Source organism: Apteryx rowi, unplaced genomic scaffold (assembly GCF_003343035.1).
Source record: "Apteryx rowi isolate R43461 unplaced genomic scaffold, aptRow1 scaffold_238, whole genome shotgun sequence".
Taxonomy (NCBI): Eukaryota; Metazoa; Chordata; class Aves; order Apterygiformes; family Apterygidae; genus Apteryx; species Apteryx rowi.
Window position 1 is genome coordinate 935,446 of NW_020448730.1, and position 17,320 is coordinate 952,765.

At 37.0% G+C, this 17,320-nt stretch overlaps 1 protein-coding gene across 1 annotated transcript in view; it reads right to left on the minus strand.

The window, feature by feature from the left end:
- Nucleotides 1–17,320, minus strand: part of TMTC2 (transmembrane and tetratricopeptide repeat containing 2) — a 147,804-nt gene that overhangs the window by 87,457 nt on the left and 43,027 nt on the right. The window contains exon 2 of the mRNA XM_026066102.1: nucleotides 15,380–16,208. Coding sequence (XP_025921887.1) covers nucleotides 15,380–16,208 — 829 coding nt within the window. The remainder of the gene's footprint in view (nucleotides 1–15,379; nucleotides 16,209–17,320) is intronic.

Below are 17,320 nucleotides of genomic sequence, written 5' to 3' on the forward strand. Positions count from 1 at the left end.
CAGTGAAATGACACTGTTAAAATATTTTCAAATTCACTCAATTTTTACATTCGTTGTTAGCAGAACATGCAAAATTCTGAAATTATCCCCCTTTTTTTTTAATACACACAGCAAACACCAACACACACCAACTAATGTGACCCTAGCCAGCTTGTCAGCATCACACTTGTAAGAAAAACAGAAATGTTTCATAACTTATTTGTGAACACACACCCTGATGTTGTTTCTGCAGTACTTGGCCACTCAGTTTCCAGCAGTTGGAGGTTCTAAATAGTCTGTAGCTATATTTGTTTTCACTCTAATATCCCGTAACAGAGCATGGCATTAAGTGATCATTTAGACGACTGGTAACTATTTCCTACCGAAAAGTCATTTGCTCCCAACCAACTAGAAGTTCCATAAATGAAAGGATGTACAGAAGAATAATTCAGTTCATATTTTCATCCATGTTACACTAAAAGGCCCTTTTAACACTGTAAAATGTAAAATTTTTCTCCTGTAGACTTCAATTCATGCTGTACACATTATTATTTTAACAGTTAATATACTCTTTAATGCACAGACCTTACGTTACAATCAACAAATTGCTATGTACCATGTTTTTAATATCAATCAATATCTGGATGTAATCTGCCTTACAATTACATTCTAAATTTATTCCATTCAGACTTTTGTCTAAACTTGTAAAACTTTTTCATCACTAACTGTGAACGATCAATTTAACTTAATGTGATATAGTGGAAGAAGTATAGTAGCAGAAAAAAAACCCACACACATAAAACAAGATAATCTCACAACTGGCATTAAAAGTAATACAGAGACCACAGTCTGTTTGCTTCCTTGAGCTATAAAAACTTAGTATAAATCTTCACATCAATTTATATACAGAATTAGTTAAATGAACGATCTAGTCGCTCTGCCTGGACGTTCATGAAGCTACGTGGAACAATTTATAGGACAAATCCTTATTGTAGGGATCACATTCATAACCCTGGCAGTTATGAACAAATATTAACTCCAGCAACTACATCCTCTTTTGGTTGTTGGTATACAAGAGAGAGAAAAGACGACAGTCTATATGGAAAGGAGGCTTTAACAACTATTCAAGGAACTTTCACTCCTTACTTATCTAAGGAAGCAGAAAATCCAACAAACATACTTGGTATAACATTTAGGTACATAGTGCAATTAATTGAACCTTAGGAGAGAGGGGGAAAAAAATGAAAAGAATTTGAAATATTAACTATATCTCAGGTCATTTTCAAGTCAAATTTCTCCTCCAAAACTGTAACAACATTGGTTCAACTCTGTGAGTATTCAGAAACAGAAACAAAATCATATCTGGCCATGAAGCCACATACCTATGAAAAAAAACACACTCTGTGACCCTGAAAAAATTTCATCACTCAAATACTTTCCATCCGCACATGGTGAGAAATTAAAAATGAATATTCTCAAAGGTAAATAAAGAGATTGGATTAGTATTTCTGGAATTTATAATGGATAATGGATTTTTATTCCACTTTTTTTTTATATATTTTTCATATAAAATCTGTAATACCCGAAATTAGCATTGTAAAATAGAACATTTAAGAATGCAGAAGATGCTAAACTGTATATATATGACAATTTAATCTTCAATTACAAAAGCATTTCCCCCCCGCCCAGGAGAGCCTATTCAGCACAAGAGAATGAAAGCAAGCTGTGAATGAAACAGTTTTGTAATATTTACTTTTTGCCTGCTGTTTAATTCCCTGCATGCCAACTACTAGACCAAAATAGTCCCAGGTCTTTTAGAAATAATACTCCATCATAGCTTGGGAACAAAGGTAACATTCACATATCACGCACACCTAGAAAAGAGTCTGCTGAAACCTCACTTCATTACACAGTTTTCCATAGATTATATTCAACATGAATGGACATATTAAAGATTAAAATTCCATTTCTTATTCTTGTATTCTAAGCCAATGATAAAGTGAAAAAATCTCACAATGTTTGAGAATTCCTATACTAGTTACATATGTTTGGAGGAAAAGAACACTTGAGAGTTTTTTTTTTTTTTTTTAATAAACAGCAGGAAAAAATATGTAGTGTCAAGTAGGAAAATAAACAATTAATTTGTATAACTTTGTACATATTAAAATAGATTCCCACCAGGCTTTAAAGATGACATTTATGCAACCTAGCAATGAGACTGGATCAAGTTCTCAAGTATTTAACTGCTTTCAGAATGAACATGGACATGACAAACTTCAGCTTCAAAATTTAGCATGATTAACTTCTGAACTATCCCATAGAAATTGAGGATTAAGACTTAATAAGTAAAAAAATCAAACACAACAAGTCAACATATTCAAGCTTCTGTTACTCTTTTTAGAATGAAAATACTAAGACAAACAATAGTGAAGCAAGAACAACATTGCCCAATCTAATCTGCCTGGACTTAAGATGCACATCCTACTAAACAGGACAGTTGAATTTTCATTTCCATTTCTTATTTGTTTTCATAATTCAATGGCAAGCTGAATGTTTGCAAACATTTTCATTTAAATAAATCTTTCCCTTTCTACCAAATTAAGGAGTATGCTATGCTATTCAGTGGAAAGAAAAAAACAAAGGAACAAAGTAAAGTAAAGCTCCAGAGAAAAACACTCAGATGGTAAAGCAAAGTCATATACGTTGACTACTTGATCCAATAGTTTTCCTTAAAAAAAAAAAAATCAAAGCAGATATTTATTACGAATCAGAAACAAAGTTAACCCAAAGGAGGAATCTCTTTTCTACCCTATAAATGTCATAAACAACAGGACAGGCCTTTGAAGAGTATTTTTACCTTCCTCTCCCTGGAAAAAAAAAAAGAATTAGAGAAGAAAGCTATCATTTATTATTATACCACTGCCAAAAATGGAGTGGAAAGAGAACGATCCTGATTATCAACACTTGAGAAGTGTGCGGTGATGTACATCATGATTCTGTTAGTGTGCTGTGAGATTCTCCACTTTGCGGCAGTAATGTTGACTATGAAAACAAGTCATGTCCCACATCAGGTTGATAAATAGTACGGCTCCTCCAGATTCCCCTCCCATTTTATGCCTAAACCATCAGGACTCAAAACTTCACTGAACAGTTATTTTCGCTTCCTTGTTTATTTTGCAGTCATTAGATTTCCAGGCTTATCAAGGTGATTAAGCACATGAGACAAACACATACTGAAAAGCCCCAAAGAAGCTTCCTTCTCAAAACCTCATGAAATTTCTAGCCATTACCTTTGGTGAGGTATTTATTTGGATGCTGAAATAGTTCAATGGGATTCCTTTTGCTTTTTTTAAACACTTTCTTCTGTTTCCAAGACTATCCAAACCAATTTTCCATTTGCTTTCCTTTCCTCCCAAGATTTACAAGTCATTAAAAGTAAGGTATGTACATTTTATATAAACCAGTTCTTCTAATTTAAGAACACACTAATAATCTCATTTTGGTGACAGCATCAATATTTGAATTTTACATTGTAGTCAGTGCAAAATTTTATGTTTCTTTTCATTATGAACTTGTTGAGTAAGAAAAATCAGAGGGAAACAGGCATTAGAACAGTATGACACAAAACTGAGAGCTTTACAGGAAGAAAATAGTACTAATTACACTTCTAATTTTGAAATGTTATGTCCTAAGAATTTGCATTACATTATGACTTATTTTCAGTGTTTTTTCCTGGAATTAGTTATTTAAGTAGTTACCAGTGTGATGGAGTCAAATCTTAAAGAATTAAAAGAACTTTATGGAAAACTTGGAGTTTGTCCTACTTTTCAGGTGACGCTTGTGATAAAGTGGCCAAAATAGCACGAGGAAGATCCCACTGGCCTTGACCATACTATGCCTGTTAGAGGAGGTCAGTCTACATGGAGCTGTCAACATAGCACCTTTGATGAACAGTAAATTAACTTACAAATGTTTGAAATATAAAATAATATTTAAAAAATCGCTTTTTTGCTATGAACTTTTATGTGGACTGAATTCCTAGAGCATGACAATCTAGATTTCCAGTTTAGGACACCTTTTTTTCTTACCATCTGTTCTTAACACCTTTCCATATTGCACTGTAAATTACTACTTTACAGCTGTAAATAAGAAAGTTACGAGTTATACGTGCTCATGTTAGCAACTTACTCTGTGGCAGTCTGTCCACAATGCAGAGCAATGCCAAGTGCAGTACTACGTTGTGAATATCTCAGCTCTATGGTAAACAAAAGCAAATGCTTATTAAAACTTCTTGGAACTTTTTAATGTTTTTCTATTTATTCTTAGCATGTAAGTTGAATAGTTCTAGATTGAATATTTTATGAACTGAAACGGTCATTTTACCACCTATCTACATTAAGAGCTGAAAGCCACATATGGCTTTCCATGCATTGCACTGGAATATCACTGTTAAGTTTACAGACTACTCAAAAAAATAGGTACATTTGTGGAACAATGCTAACAGTAGAGGATGCTTCTGTAAAAATAAACTTTATATTTTATATATATTTTATATTTTACTTTTAATGTAGTATGTGGCTCGCATTTTTTGTGTTCATCAAGATTATACCTTTAAAAATAGATACCTTACTGTCATCTGATTCAGCTCCCTTTTGCTGAAATTACAGATGCTAAACTGGGAATTAAAAGAAGTATATTCTGTTCCCAGCTCTGCGGCTGATGTGTTGTTTAGAAGACTTCACCTCCTGGTGCCTTTCCATTTTCATTCTCGAAATTTGTTATTCATCCATTAATTGCAGGCATCTTCTGCCACGGATTGTGTCTTGCTATGTGTTTGTACAGTGCCTACTACACCAACACAGCTAGATACTAATGAAACATAAATGCATTATAACCTCTGAAGGAATAAAGTAAAGGAAGAAGAGGAAGTGTTCTTGAAGTAAAGAAAAAAGATCTAAGGAACATTTCCTCAAATAATTGGTATTCTCATAAAGCGAGGGTCAAGAAAACTTAGTTAGTTACAGTTTAAAGATTGCGGGAACCAGTGGGTTTTGCCTCTGTGTTTTCTATCACAGTCTACATTCTCAACGTCTGTTAAAATTACATCCTTCCTTAAAATACATTCAGGAGCAGACAAAGCTTGCACTCGGTAAGAAAAGCAGTGAAATCTGACATCCCTTTAAGGAGTAGTGAGTTTGGTTTACTTTATTAAGCTCCAAGCAAAAAGTTGAAACACTAAGACCAATGTTAGCACAGTCCTAGTCAATGGAAAATAATCCTACTGAGGGGGAAAAAAAACCCAAAACCTGAGATTTTGCCAACAGAGGCCAGCCGTGGATGTCAGCGAGATTCCGAATATCCAATACAGTTACCTTTGTTGAAGGAAGCATGAGGAGAGAGCACAGACCCACTTACACCATTCCCACTTGAAAGGCTATAATCACAGCTCTAAAGAACAACACTTTCCCCTCCTTGTCAAAAGGTTATATTCATCAGCAGCTTATGGCATTTTCCTTTCAAGGATATTACTTAATAAAGAAGAGTGGTGCTTCAGTCTTTAACGTTCACATTTTATCAGACAATCACTTCGTTCCAGAGGGAGAAAGAGTTGCACGAACTGCACCAAAATAGATTTCCCAAATAAAAAATCTGAAATCTCCTTCAGCGGCACTCAAATTCAATGAAGAGAGCTTCACATTTTAAAACAGTTTTGCATTAATACGAGCCCACTATATCCCACAGAGATATTCAGAAGATCAATTAGATAATGTTTGTTAAGCAGTTTGAACACAGAAAAGTCCATGGAAGTGCTAAAAGGTTACTATTTTGGAAGTTTAACAATTTTTATGCAAGTTCTGATAATAGAACATTATGGTTTTTACATTATGCTGTCCATAAAATTCCAAAAGAACAATGAATTTGTCAAAATATATCCTAAATCCATTCATATAATTTACAAAAATTTTCCTTTAAAATTTTCACTTGTTAATATACACATTTTGATTATTACCTCACTTTGCAGACCCAACAGCAAAAGTGTCCTGTTTTTTGTTTCTTAAAGGAATAAATGGTTTCTACATACCCATAATTTATGAGTTTACTTTATATATAGATTTTTTATATCAGTGAGTATGTGGCAATGTTGAGATAGACTGTATTAGAGACTTACCACATCCTAACCTTTATCAATTATTCTTCTTTTTATTAAGGGTTTTATTTATATAGTTTGCTCAACACTTCATTTCTTGATCTATTCCAGAGCTTCAGGAACGATAGCACATGAAAGAAAAACACAATAGGAAACTACCCAGAGCTGTGAAAGCTTTCCAACACCATGTCGGCATGGTTACTGAACCGACTGAATTTTGGCAGACTCTGCTACAGTTTTGTTTCTTAGTTTTGAAACCCTGATGTAAATGGGCAGGAATAGGTGACACTTTCTACTATGTTTATCATGACTGCCTGATATCCCCACTCCATTTGCTATATTGCAGAAAGTTAACTGTTTTCTAAAAGGACAGCACAGCGCCTCTCTCAGCTTGATGAAACTGAGGGAAGATACTAAATAGCTGGTAAAATGAGGCTGTTCTTAGGCATCACAGTTTACTCTGTTTAGCCTAGAGTAGGGAAGCCTTGTTCATTGTAGGGCACACTTGCTACTTCAGATAATCCAATTAGTTTTAATGAATCCAAGCTCACAAATAAGAGCTCAAGTGAGATAAGGCATTGCACTTTGCAGAGGAGACGACTCTCTCAAACGGCTCCAGGAAGCACAAAGAGACCAGAGGAACAGAAAACTGCGAGAGGAAGAGGAGAGCTCCAGGCACCCCAGGCTCTTCAGGATTAATCCTGAAGAACAATTCAGAGCACTAAACTCACTCAGGGAAGGAGAACTAAATATGTCAAGCTACATAACTCTTTAAACTGCAAACACGACTCTAAAAAAATTATCTATATTTTTCAAAACTATCACTTATGCCCAGACTGGTGAGCTGTAAGTCAGATTCCTACAGAAATGGAAGGGTGCACTTAACTAACTGAAATGACAGCCCTGATCCTCAAGGCTAAAAGTAGATGGGTCATGCAGTCTCATTTCCAGGAAAGGGTAATGGACAGGACGATGCCCTGGAAACACACCAGAGAAGCCACAGGAGGGGGAACCAGTGGTAGGGTTAACCAAACCAAGAGAATTATAGAAGTATTCCAGCTAAGTATGTGAGACTCGGACGAGACAAATTAGTGCATATCCAGGAGGCAGGCTCTCCATGGATATGATAGTTTAAGGGGTTTTGTTGTTGTTGTTTTTTTTTTAATCATTCAAGGCAAGACAGAACTTCTGAAACTTTGCTGGTCAATACATGTCCATACTGATACAGAAACATGGGTGGCAGGGAGGAAGGTGGTTCATAAAATGACCTAGTTCATCTTTTGCCAGTAGTGAAGTATTAAAGACAAACATGATCAGCTAGCATCTTCAATTGTCCATATTCCAAATATCTCCTATGTTCTAAGAACTGATACAAAAGTTCAGCTTGCTAGAGCATCCAAGTAAAGGAAGGCTGATTAGCCTAAACCACTCTCTACTCACAATATAACCATATAAGGAAAAGAAATTGAGCACTCAGTTCCTCTATTTTGTGACCTTTCCTGCATTTTAAAACTAAACTGTATGCAAACTTTTTTCACATATTGTAATTGCATCAGCCATTATTTAATTTTTGCATGTGTGAGGGGCTGGCAATAACGGCAGTCCAACATTGAGTGGGAAGTAAAACCCTTTGTAACAAAGAAAGGGTATTGAAAAACTTCATGAAATATTTGTATTTATTTATTTATCTACACTGGGGTTTTATGCTGGCAGAAGAGGTATAAAGAGACATCAGAATGTGTGTAAATTATTGTCATACCCCCATTAGAGGTCTGTTTTTCTACTAGACTTATGTAATGGGGCCTCAGTGTGTACTGGTAGAAATCCATTAAGGATTCTGAATAGGAAAATACAGACATAACTCATGTTGAAAATCAGTATGCAAAGAACTTTTTTTCACAGTTAATGTACTTTGAAAAGAAGTAGAATAATAAAACAGTTGGATGTGTGTATCTAATGTATTTAAACAAACCTGCTCAGATTGAGAACCAACCTAAACAATCTCCTTTTCCTTTAATTAGTAGTAATTCTTTCCCTCTGCAAAAATCAGACCAGTTCGATAGAATACAGGAACATGGACTGAAGACCTGACTTCTAACCAAACTGAAAAAATTACATCTTTTTTTTCCCAAAATACCAAAATTAATCCATTTCACTCAGTACGTTTCAAGAAGCCACTTTGCCAAAGCTCTTGCAAGCCCTTATATATCATCTCAAGTGTTTGGACAACTAAAATCAAGAAGGATTTCTTGTCTTTAATGCCCAACTGTAAAAGAAACTTGCCAGCCATTAAAAAAAAAAAAAAAAAAAGCTTGGACTGGCTCTGAATAGTTCATTTTACTGTTACCTATGCATATAATTCTACAGATCTTTCTTAGTGGCAATAGAAGCTTAAGGAATTTCTCTCTTCCTGTTCTCCCACATTGCTCTGAACTGTGATGGTACCATTGTATGTCAGGATAATGTGAATTAGTTAGTGCGAAAGTTTCACACACACACATATATATAGATATACACATACTTAAAAAATAGCCAACCTTCAGCATCTAATTAAGATTAAAAAATAATAATAGAAGTCAGGGAAAATATTCATGCAACAGTCAAAAGATTAGGTACTGGAAAGTTTTGGTGAAAGCGTCTTCAACAAGAGTTGGTGCTATGGTTCTCCAAAAAATACTTCTAAACAAGGTGACTTAAAAAGTATGCCAAGAATCACTGTAATGACTGTATAGCCTAATATATAGAGAGAAACTAGCTTAGTAGGGATATTATACTCTTATAAACAGGTAGTGCTTTTCATATAATACACCAAAATTTCAAAATAAAATATTCAATATCCAATTAAAATAGGTAGCACTAGTTAGTACCAGTTCCATTTCAGAGATGAAAAATTTGAGACTAAAATGACTTTTTCAAAGGCTAAAGAAGAGATTATTAGCAAACCCAAAACTAAAAAACCTCTTGAATACCTGGTTCCAGACGCTATCCTCCTATCACCAATCTTCTTTACCAGTGATAATATGCAAGACTTTAAAAAGGTATGCATAACTACTAGCAGTTTTTCTATCATCAAAATATGCTGTTTTATAGAACTACGTGCACTGAAATTGCTTTCTTTGTTAAGCCTTATTTTACAAAGACAGCATTTTCCATTCACTGTAATGTTGTTTGGTTCAGACCTTTGCCACTTTTGGAGTGATTTTACTATTACTGAAGTCAAAGGAATCAGAGGAGGAAGAAATAATGTCTGCAGAGTGATATTTTCCATTTCTGGCCCAAAGATGAGTTAAAGTTCTGCTGCCAAGTTATGTATACAAAGTTCATATATGCACCAAAACATCACAATGCAATCCCTAAAGCTTAAATAGCCAATGTGGTGTTTTTTAAAATATAAAATACTCTATCTGGGAGTCAAAAAAAGTTGGGTGAACAACTAACTAGCTGTGGGCCAGACCAACAGCTACTGAAACAGAGCCCTAAAGCTATTAGAAGAGAAGGCAGCTTGTTGTCAGCAATGTCAGCTGTTAGCAATGCGCATATTCGGAGAATGCCACATCTTAAAATACTTTTTTCATCTCCAGGCATCACCAGTGATACAAAAATTTTAATGGTCATGGAAAATACTGGTTTATTGCATCCTTTCTCTTTGAAGGAACTAGGGCTGCTTTACCTAGTTTACTACAAGGCATTGTAACTATTTTTCCTCATTAGACTACTACTTGATATTTTTATCATCTGCTGAAGGAGGAGGAAGGGACCTCTTACTGACAGCTACTGCTAGCGAGGAGTCATTTTCCAGGAGCAGATAAGGATAACAGCAGCAAGCTGTCAAATCAGATGGAAAGAGGTTCCAGTATTTACTTCTACCCAAGTGCACAGAACTAGAGCATACAATCAGGCAGGGATTTTTTTTTTTTTTAAATCAAAGAACAATTCTTGGGTCAGCACAAATTTGGGTACTTTTTTTAAAAATAATATTTACATAAATAGGGGAAAAAATTAATTCATTTGATTTCCACACACACACACACACACTAACACTTAAAAAAATCCTTAAAGACATTTGCTTGCTGCATTGGAAAGGGTAAACTGAAGGGGAAATTAACACTACGAACTACTCAATGTGGATGAAAGAAAATTAAGTTTTCTAGCAAAAACAAAGTTATACGCTTTTACAGCTCAGCCCAAAGGCTCAGGCTATACCACATAGATGATATGAAACAACCTAAGTTCGGAATTCAGCTTTAGGAATTCCTTCAGTTTTGGTCAGATGGTACCAGCAAACTAATCTGTAAACTAATTACACAAAATGACATGAAAACTATACATGACACAAAAACACAATCGCTACTTTTTATGACTGAAAACAAACCTCAAATGAGCATACAGCTACTCTGTACGTTGTTGTTCAACTAAGACACTTCACAGTGCTGAACTTCATGTTCACATCAAGACATTCACATCCACATACAGAGGCACTCCTTATCAGTCCTATGCCATAACTGATGCTAATAAAAAAATAATAATGGCAGTTATCCATGAAGTTCCAGGGAGAAAAACTAACCCAAGATGAATGTTATGCCAAAAAGTGCCAAAATAAGAGAGCTAGTTCTCTAAACTTCCTACAGACACAAATACAGCAGAATGAGCCAGGAAGATGTCACAACATTGTTGCAAATGAAGAACAGTAGGATGGGGAAGAGGAACACTGCTGCCCAGAAGAACAAAAGTATTTCAGTATTAGAATATCTTCTGAAAACACTAAGCAGAATTGAAAGATTCACTCTGGTAACAGCTGGGAGCAAGAGGAAGGGAGCAAAGACAGAAAGAAAGAGGCTGTCTATCTATATCCAACAACTTCTCCACTCTTCTTCGCCAACACCACTTCTTGGTCTTACTACTGCCCACTGAGATCAACAGGGTAATTGATAAAAGTAAGAAGTGACAAGCTAATAACAGGATTTTTAATGTAAGCTAGGACTATAAAAGGTAATAGTAGTTTTAAACCAAAGATAGCTGAATGATTTGGCAAGGAAAGTTTTTTGGGGTTTTTTTTACATTCCTTATGTCAATAGATAGTTCTCATCACCTGTCAGGAACACCTAGTCAATTCAAGTTTATTTGAACAGAAAAAATAAAAAACAAACCAACAACACTTTGTTTTGATGCAACAGACACTAAAGAAATCTTTTTGGTTGCTTTACAGATTGAGAAAATAACCAGAAGCTCCCTTCTTTTTATCCTAATAAAAAACCCTCCTACTCAGGAAAGGGCTGAAGCACATACTCAAGTCTCCCTGACCGGCACAAGACACGAGCGTATCTCACTAACGCTGATGGCCAGTGGAACAAGGACAGACGTCCGAGCAGCACAGAGAACTGCTCCTGAAGCCAGGAGCTGTAACAACAACTTAAATCGGTGCCAAGTGAGAAACAAGGCTTATCAGACCAGGTATAGCACCACCGTAATACGGTAATACCACTTTTGGAAGCAATCTAGTATCTGTTTCTTGCTGTACTCCCTTAGATAGATGAAATTAGAGGTGTTTTTGCATCATGTTCCACTGTAGAAAACAAGTTACACGCATGAATTTATTGAGACTTGAATACATGGTTAAAGTTAAGCACCCACTTAAGTGCTTTTCTTGGTGCAGCAGGTCTGCCAGTTCCAGGAAGGATCTTCAAAGATTAAATCTCATGTAAAACACCAGAAAAACAAAATGTCATCAGTAAATATAGCCAAGTAACTAACAGCTCTGCAGCAGACCAGCAGCCTAAGCAGCCTCTATTACTTCCTATGACTTTAATCAGTGTCTGTAACAGTACAGCACTTATATCTGAACATCTAAGATAGTTATCACGTGGATTGTAAGGTACAAAATGGCATGGAGGAAAAAGATTATGGTTTTTGAAGCCTGCTTTTGGGACCACAGAGAAAACTAGAGATAACAAGATGCAATGAGAACAATTATTTTGCACGTCATTATAATTTTATAATAAAAACACAGAGTAATTATCACCACAGGATGACTCACAGGCTAATTGGAAAAGATGTGACAGGTACCACCAATTTTTAATTTTTTTTGTTGTTTTTACATTTTGTGAGGTTTCCTTCCCTATAAAAAACCCACTCAAATAACATGAACTGTTTTATATCAGTTAAGTTGCTCATTAAGTTGAAGGCAGGCACAGAGAAACACTTCTCCCTTTCCCTCCCTAGCGTCAAAACATGTATACAGCCACTTCAGAGTCTGTAAACTATATTAATCAATCTCGCCTATTTTTCTCCCAAGTGCTGACAAACTGTAATGAGGCAAGGCTCAGATCTCTTTAAAGAGATCTGAAATACTAGTCATAATCAAAATAGCAAATGAGCAAGCCCAGTAACAGCTGCAGCTCAGAAATCCCAAATCCTCATTTCGGTTCCTTCGGCTAATGACGGGCAGCTGCCTGCTTTGTGCTGCCTCCACCAGGAAGGCCGCCCGTATGCACGCACGGGCTTCAAGGCAGCACTAACACATTCTCTTGACCCACCCCGGGGTATATTTTAGGGTTTTTTGACAGACGAGCTGAACAATGCATTGCTGCTGAGTATTTTTCCCACGTTGTGATTGACAAGAATAGCCTGGGACCACTGGAAATGGCCAGAGGTGCCCAGCCCCGGCGCGGCTCTCATCTGCCCACGCCAGCACGCGGACGGACCTGGGACAAAACACCCTGCTCCGTGCTGCGACAAAGCCGGTCCTTGCGGATTTCTGCTCACTTCTTTACCAGCTCCCCCATGGGGAGGTTTTGAAGTGATCCCTCTTTTCTTTTTTGCCTACGATAGAAGAAGCTACTGCTCAGAAGTGCTTTACAGGAGAAGAGAGGAAGGGTAAAATCTTCAGGAAAAATGTTCCTGCAGCTCAAAAATGATCAGAAGTAAGAAAATAATGATGAGGAGAAATGGCTGAGAGGCAAAGAAAACAAAAATGAGGAGTGGAAGTCTCTTCTTAACAGACTAAAAGGAAGCAAAAGCCTTATCCACCATACTATTTGAGTGAACAGTCCATTGTCTTACAGTTTGAATAGCCTATTTATCACTAGCATTCAAAAAATATAAAAAGGAGGGAAACAAAAATAAATTGTTTTTTCTACGTCAACCTCATTTAATTACTGAAGAGCAGTTTGAATTGTTGATCTCTTAATGCTTTAGCTGGATTGGCAGCCAGTCTAGTCCAGTCAGGCTTGCCTGATTGTAAGAGAAATAGAAAATAAAATTAGCATAGGCAAAGCCAGGGATAATCTAGGAAGTATTCACAGCAATGAATAGAGCTGGATGACAGGTTGCTTTTGCTGGGGGGTTTTGATACCCTGCCTTGCTACAATGTGTGTGGGCTAGTAAATATTCAGGAGAAGTTTGCCAGGATATTTTAAAGAGATTTACAGTGAGCTCAGTCATGTCTATATCACCACACTGACATGTTGTCTTTGCTTTTGCATATCTCACAAGAAACTTAATGTCAGTTTATATGCAAGAAACCAGATAGTCATATATATGCAAGTCTGTGCATACTCAGATGCATATGATGAAAATAGCTTGACTTGTCTCCTGGGAGAGTAATACCTAATAATCTAATTCCAGGCACTGTCTCAACTAATCCTACTGTTGGACAAAACCTAGGGTTTTCTATCAAGAAAACTGGGTCAAAGCAGGCAAACAACTATTAATGCAATCTTGGGTACTTGGGAATCTCCATGAAGGAAATAAAAAAGAAAAAAGAAAGGAACATACAGTAACTATTTTAATCAAATGCACACAGACTTTTCTTTTCAAGGGATGACTACTTTTTAATGCAAGTTTTATATTGCCACTGAACTGGTAAGTCTCAGGGCAACATGTAATCATCTGGGTGCACTGCCTGGTTGTTCATTATCTCTTGCCCTTTTACATTAGTTCTCGGGGGAGAAAAAGGAAAGGAAACGGGCTGTGCTTGTTCATACTGTTAACAAAGCCACTTGCTGCAGCAACAAGCTTTATAATTTTACCTAAATTTTTACCTAGGGTGACATCGCATACAAAGAAGAGTTACAAAACCAGACTGACAATTGACAAGCTACTATAGTGCTGCTTTGCAAGGCATCTCACCTGCCAAATCTACTTTTCCACTCCCTATCAGCTCACAGTAACATCTGCATTTGCCTTTTATTATCACAGCTTTTAGACTATGTCATGACATAACTGCCTAACCAAAACGCACAGCTCTGTCAGCAAATGACTGTGCATCATGTAATGGGCTGCTGAGCAGAGAACTGGAGAAACTCAAGTGCAAAATGTTCAAGTGCCATCAAATTTTTCTCTCGCAGACTGGTCCCTTCTCACTTCTGATGCCTTGTGAATAATGAAGGCTTAGTCGATGCCTAACATTGCACTCACAGGTGGTATTTTGACTGTGCTCATATAAACTTGCTTGTGTGCCAAGAGCCGTACAGCCAGGGCAGCACCGAGTTCAGGATCCCAGCTGGATTTGCTGTTTGCGCTGAAACCACAGAGCCACAGCTAAACATTGTTACCAATCCCTAAACTAGCCCATTTACTGCCTGATGGGGACATGTTTACATTAGCTGTGGTCACATTTCATTAAGGCATAGATATGGTCTTTGAGAGAAGTAGCTGGGCAATGTTACAAATAGCTGGCATTTATACATTAACGTGAAGGCATAAGTATTTGACAATAACTCTTCACAGCACTCATATGCAGGAGGAACTACAGTCATTTCCTAGCCTTAACAATATGACCTCATTTCCTCATTTTTATTATGTAGTATTGACGTCATTTATGTCAACTGAAATAAAAAATAGCACCTTCCTTATGCTGTCCTTTACTATTTCTTCTATTTTCTATCCATAGAGAACAGAACAACCAGTGAACATTAAAAAAAAAGCTTTGTTCGGGTGATAGATACGAGACTCCAAATGGAAAATTACCAGGGTGGCGTCTGTAATACTAATAATCCATCTTTAACTCCAAAATACAGCACCAAGATCAACGAAAAAGTATCCTCTTACCTTAGGGTCTCATTTTCTGCATGTGAATGCCAAACCTGCAGCATCTAATCAAAACACATTCCTGCTTTTCCTCTTTTTTACTGACGTTCATACTACTGCAACTTAAATGGACATCTTCTTTAAACACAGTTAATAAAATCAGACAATTCAAAGACAAAGACAGATCGAAAGAAATGAAACATTCACGTAAAGAGCAAAAATTACCTTTAGCAGGGTTTACTTTTATCCCTGACCTATACAGCATCTCCTCATTCTGCCAGTCCCCATTCCTGACAACAGTCTTGAGTCCATAGAAAACAATTAACGCAGCAGTGGAACAAAAAACCAAGTTCTTCAGAAAGCGCTTGTGGGCTTTGACATAAAGGGCCCTGACACCTACTGTAACCAGCAGGCAGAAGCCCATACTAGGAACATACAGCACACGCTCTGCTATTACAAAGCCAACATAGAAAAATAGGTTGGTGGCAGGAACAAAGGGCACTATTAACAAAGACAGAGACAGAACGACAATGTTCTCAGTTGAAGGCAGTGGCAGTTTCTGCACTCCATGCTTTTTTATGCCATTCTCTTCTTTTGATGCAAAGCTGGACTTCACCTCCAACGTCTTATACTCCATCTCCGAGTGGCAGCTATGCCCATTAGCATTCTGCTTGCCGTTCATCACCGTTTTCCCATTGCACTCTCTCTCGTTGCTAGAGCCCTTCAAGCTATAGTAGGCGAGGAGGAGGAGTCCAGCGTAGAAGGCCACAGTGTGTAGGTTCCTCCAGTCACTGACTGCTTTAAGAAGAGGCACAGCATCCATAGACCAGTCAAAGCTGAGGGTGTCTGGGCACAGCAACAGCCAAAGGTTCTTGGTTGGCAGGTAAAAGAAGGTCAGAGTACGTGTGAGAAAACTGTCCGAGTCAGCTGCTGGATTGTCAGAGTTGGAAAAACTCGGTGGTTTGTTGCCCATCCAGTATAAGCGGACACCCAGCAGTGCAGTCCCCCAGGAGGTCAATAAAGCAATGCTGAAGAAGAGAGACAAATTCTTCCTCTGAAAGAAACAAACAACAAAAGAGAATCATCAGTATAAATTAACACCAGGTATTTAACACTTTAAATCATAAACAAAGGGAATCAATGCATACAATTTTTTTCTTTTTTTGTAATAATTGCAAGCTCTGTAGATATCTGGCATCTGGATCACAAAATGCTGGGGTTTATTGTTGACTACAAGGTAAAAGAACAGGCTCTTTCATTTAAGCTGTATCATACAGAATCAAGCCAAGAATCAAGAATGTGTCAGTTCGATTTTCCCTAATGAAAGCCTAACTTTAGTTATTTCTGTTGAGAACCAAATAAACTTTCCAAGAAGGCAAGAGAAGAAAACAGGCACAGACTCCATGTTTAGGTCCTCAGGCTCTTATCACTGGATTACAATGATCATTTGGAGCCTTCAGGTCTTCCTGTTATTACTAAAGGTCCTATCTCACCGCCAAAGGATACGTTGTTTTCTTCTTTTCTTGAAGCACACCATATTAAAATCAGCGCTCTAAAATCCTTCCATATCTTCAAATCCATCTAAATGATATTACATGAAGCATTCAGCTGTCTCTACACTAGCAACTCTAAGAGCCTCCACTTATTTATGGAATAACTCAAAATCTGCCACCTTGAACTCTTTGTTGCCCCCCTCCGCCTCCACTCCCACCTTCAGAAAGTGCTTGTTTTTCCTAAAGATTTGCAGAAACATACCAGTTCTGCTTAAATGAGAATGAGGAAACAAGACTTTCTCACCTATTTCTAGGACTGATGAGCTCAAATCCTGCTCTGAATCACGTGGGTTCCCTGAATACAAGCTGTTTGGGATTACTGTCTCTTTGTCAAAGTATTTATAAAAGCTAAAATATGTGTATTTTTATATTTCAATTTCTCAGATGCCTTTTGTAAGAAAAGAAAAACTATTTGCCAGATAGCTCCAAACAGACTGTAAGCATTTTGATAATCTCTTCCCCCGTTATTATGAAGAATTATTTGTCAATCATTTTTCATTTTGTTAAGTCTGTTTTTTCCATCTTCCACTACACATTCTTGGGCTGGTTCTTCACTGCCTGTTTCCTCTCAGCATTCAGAACCAGGACTTCATACTGGAATGGTTTATCTTAC